Source organism: Talpa occidentalis, unplaced genomic scaffold (genome assembly GCF_014898055.3).
Source record: "Talpa occidentalis isolate TD23 unplaced genomic scaffold, MPIMG_talOcc4v2.1 talOcc4.12, whole genome shotgun sequence".
NCBI lineage: Eukaryota > Metazoa > Chordata > Mammalia > Eulipotyphla > Talpidae > Talpa > Talpa occidentalis.
Window position 1 is genome coordinate 9,253,032 of NW_023601212.1, and position 14,530 is coordinate 9,267,561.

A 14,530-nucleotide genomic window follows, 5' to 3' on the forward strand; every position below is an offset into this window, starting at 1 on the left:
TGTGTCTGTGTGTCTGTGTGAGTTTTGTGTGTGTGCGTGTCACTTTCAGAATGTAAAAATGTGGGTAAAGAAAGTAAAAAAGAAAAAAACACACCAACCTTCTCGAAGCTCTGAGGGATGTAAAGGGGGTTTGATGCAGAACACAATGACATGGGGAGAAGAGAAAAAATAGGGGAGATACAGAGAGTAAAAAGAGGACTTCCCAAGGCTAAAAGCTGCAATAGTTTGTTGTTTTTTTTTCTCATTAAACCAAAAAAAATTAAAATTAAAAAATAAAAAAGAACAGCAACAACCTTTTCTCTTTCCTTGACATACAAGATCTATATTCGCCTTTGAACGTTTCTTTTTAAATTTAATTTTGGAGCATCTGAGACCCAGGCAAAGGTTGGGAGGCCGGACTCCCCAACAGGAAGGAGGTTCAAGCCGGGGACCCCACCTCTGGGGGCTGAGGACACAGAAGCCCCCCGCCCTGGTTGCACCCTCTCTCTTGAGCGCCCGCCCCCACCCTGCCCCATGCCTGCTGTCCGCTCTGTCTCTGAGTTCTGCCAGAATTACAAACCCCCATCCCAGGTGTTTGCAAAGAAATAAGCAGGTTAGACGAAGACCAGTCAGTCAGAATTCATGAGCGCGCTGGAACTCACCAGAGGTGCTGTGGCAGCGGGTGGGAGGTATGCCCCTGCCCGCCCACACCCCCGCGGTCCCATCCCCTCCCTCCATGCAGCTTCCTCCTCAGAGACAAGATGCAAAACTTCAAGTGCAGAACTAAGGAACTGCTTCGGGGTTGGGGCCTTTACTGGGAGGAGGGCCGAGGGCCCAGGGGCTGAGGGTCTGCAGGTCAAAGAGGAACCCTCCGGCCTCTGAGGTGGGGAAGGCAGGGGCTTGGCATTTCGAATGGGGAGAACTGCAGCTCAGAGAGGGGAGAGTCGAGTCAATTACACGGAGCTGACCGAGCAGCCCTGGGGTTCGGACAGCGGGGGCGGGCCCCCTGGTTCCCTGGTGGAAGCTGTTTCTACCAGAGTCAAATCAGAAGGTGGGAGGTGGGCATGGGGGAGCCGAGGAGGAGGGGGAGGCAGACTATCATTTCCAAAAGGATCCAAGAGAGTTAACATGAGGATAAGTGGAGGGGTCTACAGAGGCATCGGGGGCAAAGGGAGCCTCCCTGCTGCTCCCCTGGGAGGGACCCAGAAGGAAGTATGTGTAGACACTTCCAGGGCTTTCTGGGTGGGGTGGGCACGGGAGAAGGACCTCCTGCTTCCAAGAGTGACGCGTCTTGCTGGGTGCCGTGCCTGCCTCAGCCTGGGAGGGGCAGTGCCGGGCCCCTGGGGTGTGCCTCGCAGTGGCCCCATCTTCCCTTGGCCTAAATCAGACCTTTCCAGAGGGTAACTAGGATGAGACAGATAGCACCAGGCTAGGGGACAGCTGAGGGTGTGGGCCGGTTTGGAGGAGGGGATGCCTCAAAGACCCCTCCCCAACTCTCAGATAGAGGGGCTGTGGGGAGGGGTGGTAAAGCGGGGAGCTACGAGGCCACGGAGTTCGGAAAAGCGAAGCGAGCACGGAACAGGGGGCACGGCACAACACACAGCACAGAAGCCGACTTGGATGGGCAGTTGGGTGGGCGGGCGGGGTGGGGCAGAGGCCTGCAGGCTCCCCCTGCCCTGTAGGCCCAAGACTGACCCCCTCCCCGACCCTGCCACAGTCCCTCCTGTCCCCCCCCACCCACATCCTAAAACCCATGGGGCGTCCATCACCAGGCACGGGGTGGGAGTGGGTTTAAGCTACCCCCATTTTACAGGCAAGGAAACTGAGGTCCAGAGAGGGACACACTTCCTTGCCTACGGTCCCCACTGCATCCAGGCGGGGGATCTTCTGGCTCGGGTGTGCAGGGGACAGGGGAGCCCGGAGGCTGTAAGCCCGAGGTAGGGGGAACGGGATGGGGCAGGTCCCTGCCTTTGACCTGGATGCGGCGTTCCCTACCTCGCACGTAGAGGTTGGCGGGTGAGGAGTAGCGCACGCCAGCGCTGTTAGTGGCCACACATTCGTATTTGCCCTGGTCGGTCTCTTCACTGCTCTCAATCTGGAGGGCCCCTGTGGAGAGAGGGCAGAAGGCTCGAGCAGTCAGGGCAGGCGGGGGAAGAACGGGAAGGCTGTCCCGGAGTCCAGTCCAGCCTGTCTCTTGCTCTGGCCGGGCCACGAGGCAGATGGAAGAGTTTAGTTAGCCTAGAAACCCCAGGGGTTACCCTGGCTCATTGTCCCCCAGCCCTGAGCCTAGCCTCGTCCTGGCCTGGACACACAGGACTCCCCGACAAATCCTTCATGTCACTGTACAAGCAGCCGCCCACCCGTGGGCGCTGCATAAATGACAGCCACGTTGAACCACAAAGATGGGGGAGTGCACGGGGGAGGTGTATTTGTAAAGGGTCCCATGATGCTCTCCAGGAAAGAGGGAAAGTGGGTTCAAGAGACCCCGGGACCTAAGGGGTCATCGCAAATAATGTGCAAGTTCAGGGAACTGGCCAGCTGCTTGTTGGTTTCAACCTCTGTGCATCTGTAAACCAACGTGAGTCTGGGTTCCTCAGTGTGTTTGGAATGACAGATATCAAAGCCTACAGTGCCCACAAGTAAATGGAGACAGGGTGGTATTTTGTCAAGAGAATTTAAACTTCAGGGCTGGGGTACATCCCCTGACACCTGGGGTATCATCCTTTACCTGAGGTACAGGACATTGAAACTTATAACATTTAGCATGTTTGAATCAAAGGCGTGAAAGAAGCCTTCTATACCTGAAACTACATGAGGAAGCTGAATTTCCCCAAGGATTTATTTAAGTCACCTCAGTAAGTCAGTCTGAATTTATTTACCCACCTGTTTTAAAACCACAGTCCTGGATTCAGGATCCTGGTGCTCATGAATAACTGAGTGAACTTTGTCAAGTGTTTTTGAAATTATGGTCCTAGACTCAAGTCGAAGGGGCTCGCAGGTTAACGAGGAAACTTTTCAAAAGTGTTTAAAATCCGAGGTTGCAATGAAAACATTGCAGACCCACAAATAAAGTTGAAGTTAAAATGCTTCAAGTATGTTTGAAATCACAACCAGGATCACAGGATTTGTTGATTATGAGTGAATGAAAATTGAGAGAGGCCCATTTCCTCAAGTATATTTAAAATCACAGGACCAAACCAGAGGTCGTGGTGACCATAAGCAAATGAAAATAGAGCTGATTTCCCCTTAGTATGTTTGAAATCCCAGGTTAAAGATTTCACTCCCAATGAACATATAAAAATGAATGACCCATCCCAAGAATATCTGAAAGCCCAGTCTGGGGCAAATGCTACAGTGCCAATGAATAAACAGAAATCAACCCAGTTATCCTATAGACTCCCGAAACCACAGTCCTGAAACAAATCCTCACTTTCATAAGGAAATGAAGCTGACGGAACATCCGTAAGTATGTCTGAAATCATAGGACTCAATAAAATCCTTGAGTGCCCATGAATAAATAAAAACGAGGCAAAGGTTTCTACAAATATGTTTGAAATCAAAGGCCTGGGTTGAAGTCCTCATTTGTGTAAGTAAATGAAACTGAGCGAACATCTCCATGTATGTTTGACTCGGAGGCTGGGACCCAGGGCTTGCTGACCACGAGTAAGTAAAAATGAGTGAGTCTCTCCTACTGTGTTTGAGTCACAGGCTTTAATCGGAGATTCTGGCACCAGGAGTCCAACAATCCAGTCCAAGCTCTCAAGCAGAACCGTCCGCCCTGCTTTATTCAAGGTTATCCCACAGAAGTGACATGAAGTCACAGACTGAAAAATCAGGCTCTGGGGAGGGCAGACAGGCAGGCATCATTGTGGCCCCAGAGATGGCAAGGAGCCTGCCTTCGGTCACACAGTGTTTCACAGCAAAGTCACAACCAGACATTGACTTTTCCTAGGGCTCCCACACATCAGACTATTTGTAGTCTAGTCTCTGGGCAGCACCGGAGGGCTGGCCTGTGAGACTGCCTGACTGTTCCCTCAGGCTAGACACCCTACTCCATTAAAAAAAAAAAAAAAGAGCTGTAGAGCCAAAGGGTTCCTCTGCACCCTCATTTTACAGCTGGGAAAACCAAGGTTAGAGATGGACAATAGCTGCAGCCAGAGGGGGGTCAGAACCCCGGGTCTGGCACTCCGGGGGGTGGGCATGGGAAGGTGGCCCCTTCCTGTAAGCTCCCCTCTTCCTGTAAGCAGGTGTCCTGAGGAGCCACTGCGGCCACACTTGGCCCCCCCAGCCACAGACAGCAACACAGACACAGACTGGACCAACATCGGGTAGGGTGGCAAGGAGACACGTGGAGGGGGTGCAGGGGGCAGTCCCCTCTGGAGTCTGGGGAACTGGGTGGGCAGTGAGAGAGAGCGTGAGTGGGTGGGTGAGTGAGGAAAGAGCCTCTTACCTCGGATCGGAGTGCTTTCTGTAAGGGAAGCAGAGAGAATCAGGTGAATTTCAGAAGGCAGTCCTGGGGGGCCGGGGGCCCCGGGGAGGTCCAAGCCAGGCCTGTTCCCTCTGCCCCCAGGGGGGCTAAGCCAGCCCTGGTCCCTGCTGAGGAGAACCAGCAAGGCTCCAAGGAACAGGGTGGGACATGAGGGCTTGCCAATTAGAAGGGCTTCCCAACAGAGGAGGCGTCTCCTAGGGAAGGAAGGGGCTGAGTCCACAGGCCCCTGGGAGCTGCTATGCCCTGGGGAGGTCTGGGGCCTGCCTGGCCCTGCTGGCTGCCTTCCTTCTGGACTGAGGGAGGGCCATGACCTCTGCTTTGTCTTTCCTTCTTAGGAGGGACAAGGAGTGGTGGGGTCTGAGGGATCTTGTTAGACACAGGGGGAGGGGTTAGTGCCCTAGGGCTGGGCATTAATAAAGCAAAGGGCAGATGTTACAGACAGGCCAAGTAAGGGGGACAGGGAAGGGCAGAGAAAGGGGATCCAGGCAGAGGGAGGACACTGAAGCCTCTTAAACTTCCAAAAGGAAAAGAGGAAAGGACTGTCTTGGTGTCGGGGCGCTGGGGGAAGGAAGAGTCAGGAGACAGGCAACACCCAGGGTTGGAGCTTCATACCTCATGCCTCAGGCCAGGATGTAGAAGGCTCCAAGGAGGAGAAAACATAGCTCCCTCTGCATGGCTCATTTTACAGACAGGCAAACTGAGTCCCAGAAGGTGCCAGAGAATTGTTGTATCATGAGCCAGAGGCAGAGGTGGGCCTTGGACACAGCTCTCCAGCACCCCCGGCCCTGACTGGAGACCCTCTATTCTGAACTTTTGGGGGCCCTTGTATAATCTATTGCAAAATTCTCAAGTGACAAGGTCATTTTCTCCTCTTTGCACAGGAGGAAATGGGAATTTGCCTAAGGTTGCACTCAGGAGAGCTAAAATCTGGGTCAGTGGGAATCTAGGTCAGCCCCTGCTTTGGGTTGTTCTACTACACTTTATCGGGGTGATAAAGGTCGAAGAAATGGACTTCAAATGATGGCCCAGCAGCCTATGATTGCTATATTGGTGGCAGAGGGGATGTCCCTCTTGGATCCTAAGGGTGTTTCTGCTTTCCACTCCAAGGAAAATAAGTAACTATCAAGGGCCAATTGCAATCACTCTCACTTTAGTAAGAATTAGTCCAGCCAAGTGGTTTCAGGGGATCCAGGCTGGATGCTGGGTAAAGAGGATAAGAAGTGCCCAGTACCAGCCCACCTGGAAACTACCCTCTCACCCCAGATCTAGCACTTAAACTTCTGATTTCATCATTTTCTAAACAGGGTCAAGGCCAAGAATGGGACGAGGCACTGTTATATAGAAAGCTCCATGGGTCCCCAGATTCCTCTGATTTTCCCTCACCCCCATTCTGGGGTCTGATCTAACTCTGATGGTCCTGCGGTTTTTTCCTCTTTTCCCTTCGGGCTCCTCTCTCTGCAGCCCCCTGGTGCCCGGCTGAGGAGAGCTGGAGGACCATTGGGGCAGGGGTGGGGGTGAGGGGGGCAGGAAGGCGTTAGTAAACATGCCACGTGGAGTGGGTCACAGTTACTGTCACGGTGGCTGTTAGTCTGAGGGGAGAGGACAGGGGCACAAAGGGGACGTTAGTTGTTGACGTGGTGAAGAAATTAGACTTACCAAAGGTTTCTGAACGTTTACAACGGAGGACAAGAAAAGAGAAGAGGAACATTAATGGGTGGTTACTCAGAAGCCTGGATCCTCACTGAGGTGGGGAAGTCAGAATAACAATCAGGTTTATGGTGATTAATAACGCGGCTTATGTTCATCGAGCACTGACTTGTGCCAGGTATTCTGTCGGCATAATGCGAGGGATAAGGCACCTTTTATGGGGACACCAAGGTCCCAAGAGGATGTATTGCTGCAGGGCACAGTCTGAGCCCCAGGAGTTGGGGCCTGTGGCTGGGCCCTTAACCACTTCACCCTGCAGGTACTATAATAGCAGGGAGCAACCAGATGCCCAGTGTGGCCACCGTTCTTACGGTGGAAGGCCCCACACTGCAAATATCTTTGGGTAGAGAAGGTTCTTTCTCTCCCCGGTGAGATGGTCTTTCTCCAGGGAAGAAATTCTGGGCTCCACCTCTGCACTACGCAGGGTCTGGGTCTTGGATGGAAGAACAGAAAGCAGAGGCGGGGTGGCTGGGTCCTCAGACAACAGCTGGGCAGTGAGGGAGGGAGACAGAGGACGGCAGCCGGGCCTCCAAGGGAGGCTCAGGGCCAGTCTGAGAGGGGAGACAGGATAGAAGCATGTCCCCGTGTGTACTTGCAACAGACTGAAATGCACGTGAGCACACCAGGGACGGCCCTAGTGCCCATCGCACGCACGAGGACCTGCGGGTATCACACGTGCCTGCACATGGGGGCGCTGCCTGCGTACGTGTATGAAGGGAGGCCTGTAACGTGGATGCTGCGGGGCCAGGGTGCACGTGCACAGCTCTGTTCTGGGAGGGCAGGCAAACCTGTTTGTGCCGACGGACAGCCTGTGTGTGCCCACCCACGAAGCAGGCCACAACAGTGAGCCCAGACACGTGCATGCAGACACGCCATGAAGCAGTGGGACAAGTGACATGACACACACAGTCCCCTAGACAGAGGAGTTCACAGAAGGGCTCGCGGGTGCTATGCTGAGACACAACTATGGAATTCACCCATCCCCAGAGTGGACAAGGCCTCGAGCTGTGTTCCGAGGTCCCCGGAGCTCAGCCTGGGCTGCCAGTCTGCTTGTCCGTGCCCCATTACATACTCAGGGCGACGGCCTTGGCGGCACTCTCTCCCTGCAGCTCTCGATGGCTCCCTGTTACCTTACCTGTCTGTGGCCCACTATCTCCACTGGAGACATCCACTGGGAATGTTCTCTTGTTGCCTTATGCCACTTCCCTCTGCTACCTGTCTGGACCCCATTATCTCCTTGCTGGACATGCCCAACGCTTCAGCATGGAAGACACTCTGCCTCTGCCCCCTTCCATGGCTCCCCGTTATCTTAACTGCCAATGTCCTGTTATATACCTAATGGTTAGGAGCGGAAGATGGACTCCCCCTAGCACCCTCCATGGCTCCCTATCACCTCTGCCCTTCTGCTGGGGCACCGCAGAGACCCAACAGCTTATGGTTTCCATATCACCCACAACTGTGCGCCTCAGGACTCCACTGCCTGGGTACTGGAGACACTCTGTGCCTGTGACGCACTGGAGTTCTCCATTATTGTGCATCTATTATGTCCCTACCCAAGCACCAAGGAGCTCTCCTCCCACAGCACTCCACCGCCCCCTCATTGTCCTGCCTTTCCATGTCCTATTACCCTCAGGGGTTCAATGTTGAACTCCCTCTCAACACCAGTTCCCTCCACGGTCAGAGGTGATGTCCTCCCACGACCACCTTCTGTGGCTCCCACAGCCTGCTGGTCACCTGCGCTCACCTGATCGCAGCTGCTTGATACGCCCGTTGCTGGCACTGGGGTCCACAGGTAGGAAGTCCTTGAACCAGGTGATTTCGGGGTCAGGGTTGCCACTGGCAGCGCAGAGCATAGTAGCCGTCCGGGTCCGCTCTACCACCTTCAGCTGGGGGCCCATGTCAATGTTGGGGAAGCCGGGGGGCAGCTGGTCCTCTGAGGAAGGAGACAGGAAAAACGGGGGAGAGATGCAGTTATGGCAGGGCCACCCCTGCAGGATGTGGCTCGGGGACCACAGCCTTTGCCCTGGACATCCCGAGGCTGTTTCTTCCCCTGTCCATGGGTGGGGGTGACTCTCACGTGAGAACATCAGCCCATACCAAGGCTTTTCACCTTGGGGCAACTCTGCTGCCCAGGGGACACTGGGTGAAATCTGGGGACATTTTGGGTTATCCACCACAGGGATGCAGGGTGCTTGGGGCATTGAGTAAGTGTGAGCCAGGGAAGCTGCTCATACCCACAGTGCCCAGGATGCCTCCAGAGTGTGACCAGCCTGAAGGCAGCGATGCCAGGGCCACAGACAGTAGCCAGAGGGGACTTTCCAGAACAGAAGTGAACCACACTCTCCCAGCTGCAGCCTTCTTGCGGCCCCACCACTTCAGGAGGAACTCAGCCTCCCAGCCACCGCAGCCCTGCCCACCACCCTCCCTCTGTCACACGCCCATCCTGCCAAGCTGGCCTCTTTGCTGCTCGGTTATCAATCTCCCCCCGGGGAAGACTCCAGGGCTGGGGTTCCCTGCCCCTCTGCACCTCCTCGTCTATGCTGCCTTAGGCAGCTGACATCCAGAATGTCTGAGGATCGAACTCCACTTACCATGATGAAGGTATGTGGTCACCATATCCCCACCCCCAGGGCAGGGCCTGGCACACAGTAGGCACTTTATAAATGAGAATGACTTAGTTCAACCCCCTCCCCTATGGAGAGGTGCCACCCCTCCAGGTTTCCCATTTAACATCCAGAGTCTGCACGTCACTCAGTGGTAAAGGGAGGTGTAGGGGGACACCAGGAGGAGAAAATGTACCTCCTTGGGAAGCCCTGCTCCCCGTGTGATGGGCAAGAAGATGGTCCTAGGCTGAGCAGAGGCAGACTGCAGGCTCTGTGGGCTAATTTAGCTGGAGCTGGAGCCGGGGTGGGGGGGCAGTACAGGGGGCCTCCACCTTCTCTTCTCCCTGCACCCAATTCCAGGTTTCTTTGGCTCTAACTCCCAATGCCCCTCATTTCTGGTCTGGTCTTTCGTGCACAAAGGGTGCCCCACATGGGAGGCAGGGGGCTGGGAACAGAGTGTGTTAAGATGGCCACTAACACCTCCCCCGACCCTGTCTCCAATGCAATGCACACCTGCCCTCAGGCTCCTGTGCTGAAGGCTTAACTCCCAGGGCCTCAGAAGGCAAGTGTGCTTGGAGACGGGACGCTAAAGAGGTGATTCAAGTTAAATGAGGTCATAAGATGGGCCCTGAGCCAACAAAACTATTGTCCATCTAGAGGGTCAGGACACAGACGGGCTCAGGTGGACAACTGAGGACACGGGGAGAAGGTGGCCGTCCACACGCCAAGGGTCCTCCCTTCCCTCAGAGCACTCAGCCCTCGATGCTGCACTCCCAGTCTCCAGCACTGTGAAGCAGTAAGTGCTGCTAAGCCCCTCCGCCAGAGATGCATGTTACAGCAGCCCCGGCACGGGCCCACCCCTGACGGACAAGGGCCGGACGTGAGCACCCAGGGGCTGGGGTGACTGAGGTTGGCGGGGATGCTGACATGCCTGCTGACATCCCATCCGGGCCTGGAGGGGTGATTGGGTGCCACCCACCCAATCCTGGCCCTCAGCTTAGCATCCTAAGCCCATGCACCAGAGGAGCACGGAGGTGCCCGGAGTCGGCGAAGGCTGGAGGTGGTCTAGGCCCCCTGTCAACAGGGACTCGTCAGACACAGGCAGGAGGGATCCTCTCACACAAAGCCTCGGAGCAGAGCCCAGGATACTGTGTCCAGGGGACAGGTTCCAGAGTGAACATGATGCACACCAGAGATTCTAGGTTGCTGACGGGCACCACTTCTGAACCAATCTGGCCCTCAGCCAGCTTTTGTTTAAGTTTTACTGGCACTTGCCCATGCCCGTGCACTTCCTGGCCAGCGACGGGGGCTTTCCTGCCTTGGCAGCGCAGCTCAGAAGTCACCACAGGGCCGCCTGTCCCGCAGTTGAAGGTATTTATTTTCAGGTGTTTCACAGAGAGTTTGCTGCCTCCCAGTGTGGACAAGGAATTTGTGTAAAAAGGAAGTGACACCCATGCCGTGGCACTGGGCAGAAGAGGGAGGGTGTCAAGGATGGGATGGAGGCTTGCAAGGGAACTGACCCCAGGCATCAGCTGTGGGCAGGAGGTGCGGGCGGAGCAAGGGAGAGGCAGGTGGAGGCAGCACCACTCCGGGTCTCTGGGGGAACAAGGGCGCTGTGGCCTCCATGCTTCCTGAGCACCAGGTGCTGTGTAGATACCTCCTCCGAGGTAGGGCCTGTTCACAGAGGGGTACTATGGCTCAGACAGTGGCCGCAGTTAGGACACAGCAAGGCTGGGGTTTGAGGACAAGCCTGGGTGTCTGGGGGTGCTGGATGCACAGCCCTCAAAATGGATTGGACACGCTGGGGTCTTCAGGGGTGGGGCGTGGCTAGACCCCACCTGAGGTGGTTTGAGCCCCATTTGTTCTTGGGTCTGAGGCCTGGATGACCTAAGCAGCTCTGATGGGTTAACGGAGGTGAACACAACCAGGGTTCAATTCTTGGTGTTCGAGGCTGGCTGTGTGCACTGAGCCTGGGTTGTCTGCCAGCACCCCTGTATCCCCACATCCGACATGCATGTGTCTGTGTGCACCATGCAGGTGTGCAAGGCGTGTGCAGTTCACACACAGGGTGCCATGTGTGTGGCATGTACGCATGTGCGTGGTCATCACACACGTACCTGCGCCACCACGTGCCCACACGTGAGCACTTCCTGTGTGTACACAGCCCCGGGAGCCCCATGAGTGTGTGTGGGCGGCAGCCAGCCAGGGTGGGGAGCAGGCGCGCAGGTGCGGGGGGAGGTGGTGGCCGCCTGACATTACCGAGAGCTCCTAATTAAACAAAAATGTTCATCGTGTACCACATTGTGCCCGATTCCTCAGAGTTTAATTAAAACAACAGCAAGGGAGGCGTGAGCAAGGACCACAATCAGATGGTGGGGGAGGAAGGGGGGCGGGAGCGCTGGGAGCTGTGGGCAGCCCAGGCCTTCCAGCGCAGCCGGGGTCCCTGGGGCTCAGGGTCCCTGGGGCTCAGGGCCTGGGGCTGGGGGGGCCCTGGGGCTCCACTGGGGAAAAAGGCGAACACCTGGGATTAGGCGCCTAGCCCAAGCACCCTGGCCCTCTGGGGCGCCTGAGAACAGAGAGAAGCCGGGAGCCGTGTTCGGGGGGCAGGGAGCAGAGATCCGTCTTTTCCAGACTCCCGCGACTGGGCTGTTAACAGAGTCACAGCTTGTCCTTTTAACTCTCTGAGTGCTCACAATGGAGGCTGGCACAGGGCAATAGGAGGCAGGCTGTTCTGTCTGTGCCCGGAAAAGGTCAGAGCAAAAATATCTGCTGGGAAGAGGTGGGGCGGCCCGGGGTGCATGGACTTCTCCTGCTCCTCCCTTTGTTAGCCCCCGCCCCAACCCTTCAGCTGGGGCTGATGCAAAATGAAACTATGGGCCCTCGTTAAAACACTAAGATTTTCAGACGGTCACGGCAAAGCATTCTGAGCAAGGGGCTCCGAGCAGACTGCACACCGGGGTCTAGGCCAGAGTGCCCCGCCCCCAGGGCTCTAAGCTTGGCCACGGCTCCACTGCCCTCATTCAGGAGTCACATGTCGGGCCACACTCTAGCTAATGGCTGGCTGTGGCCCATATTCAGATAAGAGAGGGCCAGAGCAACAGGCCCACCCCCGGCAACAGGCAGAACCCACCACTTGGAGAAGCACAGCAGGACTAGGGGAAGCCATCTTCTTCAAACCAAAGTAACCACAATGACAATCACAGCAATAACTGACCAACCACAGCACAGCCCTGCAGGGCACTGCGCTCATCCCCTACTTGGTTCACGCAGCGACCCCCTTGGGGTGAGCACTGTCATCATCTCACTTTGGAGATGAGGAAACCACAGCTCAGAGAGGTTCCTTAACTTGCTCAAAGCCACACAGCTACAGAGTGGTAGCACCGGCACTTGAATTCAAGTTGCTGGCCCCTGGGCTAAACCGGCATATGATGGAGAAGGCAGCTAGGAGTCACATGGCCGTATTCAGCCACTTCCTGCAGCAGCCAGCCCCCCTGAATGAGGCCAGCAGGCAGCCCGGCAGAGTTCCCAAAGGCTCCACGTGAACACATGGAGATGTGGAGGGCAGATGTTTCTGCCTGCCCAACATCTGTTCCTCTGTTCCTTTGGTGGACGAGCCTCTGACTAACCCCATCTACATGGGCTGACCCACCCCTGACTCCAGGGAGGACTCTGACAGTCAGAGTATGTGCCCCCCTGTCCTGATGCCAGCTCAGGGATGCCTACACTGGGCCAGCGAACAGCAGTCCTGTGGCTCGCGGGCCTCTCTTTTGGGTGGGGGCCAGGAGTCCGGAGCTGATGGGGGTGGGGGGAGCTCACTGAGCATATAGTTGATATGGAAGCAAACAAACCCAGAGGAGAGTGAGTCCTGCGACCATCCCACGAGCTCCTGGATCCGGGTGAACCTAGAGCGAGCTGCTCCACGGACACCTTCCCTGCAGTCCCGCCGCTTGGCTGCGTTCCGGCCATGGCGAACCTGCCGGGCGGCGGCGGTTCCCATGGGCTAGCTCAGAGCCGCGGCCACCGTCCAGCGTGTCCTTCCACCCTGATGTCCACCCAGCGCCTGGCGATGCCGTTCTCAGGACGGACCCTCATCATTAAACAATGCGTGACTTGTGCACAGACCAATTCTCTTTCTTACTTGAGCCAGTGCGAGTTGGATCTTACAAGTCTCGGGTAAACTTGCAAGAGCATGACCGAGATGACAAACGAGGAAACTCTATTCCCTTAATGCTACTTTCTCCTGCCAAGGCTCGATAAAGCCCTTCCAGCCAAGGCTCTGGGCCCCAGCGGTGTTACAGGCCGGAGAAGAGAAAGAGCGGCCCCCAAGGAGAAAATCCAAAAGCGAGGTTTTCTCAGATCCCTTCGGCGTTTGTCCCCAAAACCCAGAGCCCGACCTCTCTGGCGCCCACCCCAGGATGCCCAGTACCTCGGAGGACAGTGAGCTTGGCGTGGACGGTGATCTCTCCGACAGAGTTCTGGGCCACACACTCGTACACGTTCTCATCGCGAGGTGTCCGCAGTGGCTGGATCCTCAGCACGGCTCCCGCGCTCTCGTCAAACTCGATGGTCTGCAGCAGAGAAAGAGCAGGGTGAGCCCGGGCCTGGGTGACCGGGAGAAGAGCTCTTCTGCATGCGTGTGGGTGCCCAGCGTGAAGGCACTGGAGGCAGAAAATGGCCTGGGGACGGGCAAGTGAAAGGGCGCTGTGTGTGTGGGTGCGGCAGACGTCCGTGTGCGTGGCGGGCGTGTGAAGGCACGCGGGAGGTGGAAAGGGGCGAGCGTGATCACATGCACAGGCACGGAGGTGTGAATCCCGGCAGTGGTGTGTGTGACCATGTCTGAGTGAGAAGACTGAAGAGGCAGGGCCTGGCCTCACGCCACGGGGCATGAGGAGGCAGAGCAAGAGAGCCTAGGTGGGTCCTACCTGGACAGGCAGGTGGGGCCACGTGGCAGGGAGGGGTGGGAGAAGCTGCCAGTCAGGCTTCCCCGTGTTGGCCGCCTGGGCTGCATCTGGGGCATGTGTTAGTTCTATCTTCTACGACTGAGCTGCACGGCCCCACCTTGAGGGTGGGGTGAGGGGTGTTGGCCCTAGGCTACCTCCCTTGGTACCGACTCACCTCAAAGCGCTGCGAGTTGACCTTCTTGCCCTTCTTGTTCCAGGTCACCCGAGGCTTGGGATCACCCGCAGCCTGGCACACAAAGGATGCGACACCCCCTGATACTCCAATCTGGTCCTTGGGCTCTTTAATGAACCTGGGGGGCTCTGAGGATGGAGCAGAAAAAGAAGGGGCTCTGGTGAGCCCAGGTTCATGGCCAGGACTGCTTGGGGCTCTGCAAACAAGCCCTCTACCCCCTAACCTGAGCTGAGATACCATGTGGGCCCAATCAAAGAGCTGGGCAGAGAAGGGGGAAGGCAGAAAAAAGCCACCATCGAAGCCTTCCCCACCCCCACTGCTGCATACAGCAGCCACGCACGCTCACATGTGGACACAACCTCGCACAGGCAGACCCACAAAGACCCAGTGCCACAGGCCATGGAGGAAGAGGAGACCCTCCAGTCTTAGGCCCCCAAGTTCAGTGTTTGGTCAGCCAAACCCTGGAGGAAATGTGGTCACAGAGAGCCTGGCTTAATTTGCTGGTGGGACATCTGGGGAAACTGAGGCACCAAGCAGGAAAAGTAGAGAACTAAGGTCAGAGCCAGCATTTTGACCCAGGGCTCTAGCATCTTTGCCCACACGAGGTGTCCAGACAAGA

General features: G+C 56.4%; 1 protein-coding gene across 1 annotated transcript in view; it reads right to left on the reverse strand.

The window, feature by feature from the left end:
- PTPRS (protein tyrosine phosphatase receptor type S) overlaps nucleotides 1-14,530 on the reverse strand; it is a 69,648-nt gene that overhangs the window by 42,650 nt on the left and 12,468 nt on the right. Inside the window, exons 3-6 of the mRNA XM_037505142.2 lie at nucleotides 13,894-14,039; nucleotides 13,205-13,346; nucleotides 7,920-8,108; nucleotides 1,975-2,085 (exon numbers count right to left, since the gene is read on the reverse strand). Of these exons, the coding sequence (XP_037361039.1) occupies nucleotides 1,975-2,085; nucleotides 7,920-8,108; nucleotides 13,205-13,346; nucleotides 13,894-14,039 (588 nt within the window). The remainder of the gene's footprint in view (nucleotides 1-1,974; nucleotides 2,086-7,919; nucleotides 8,109-13,204; nucleotides 13,347-13,893; nucleotides 14,040-14,530) is intronic.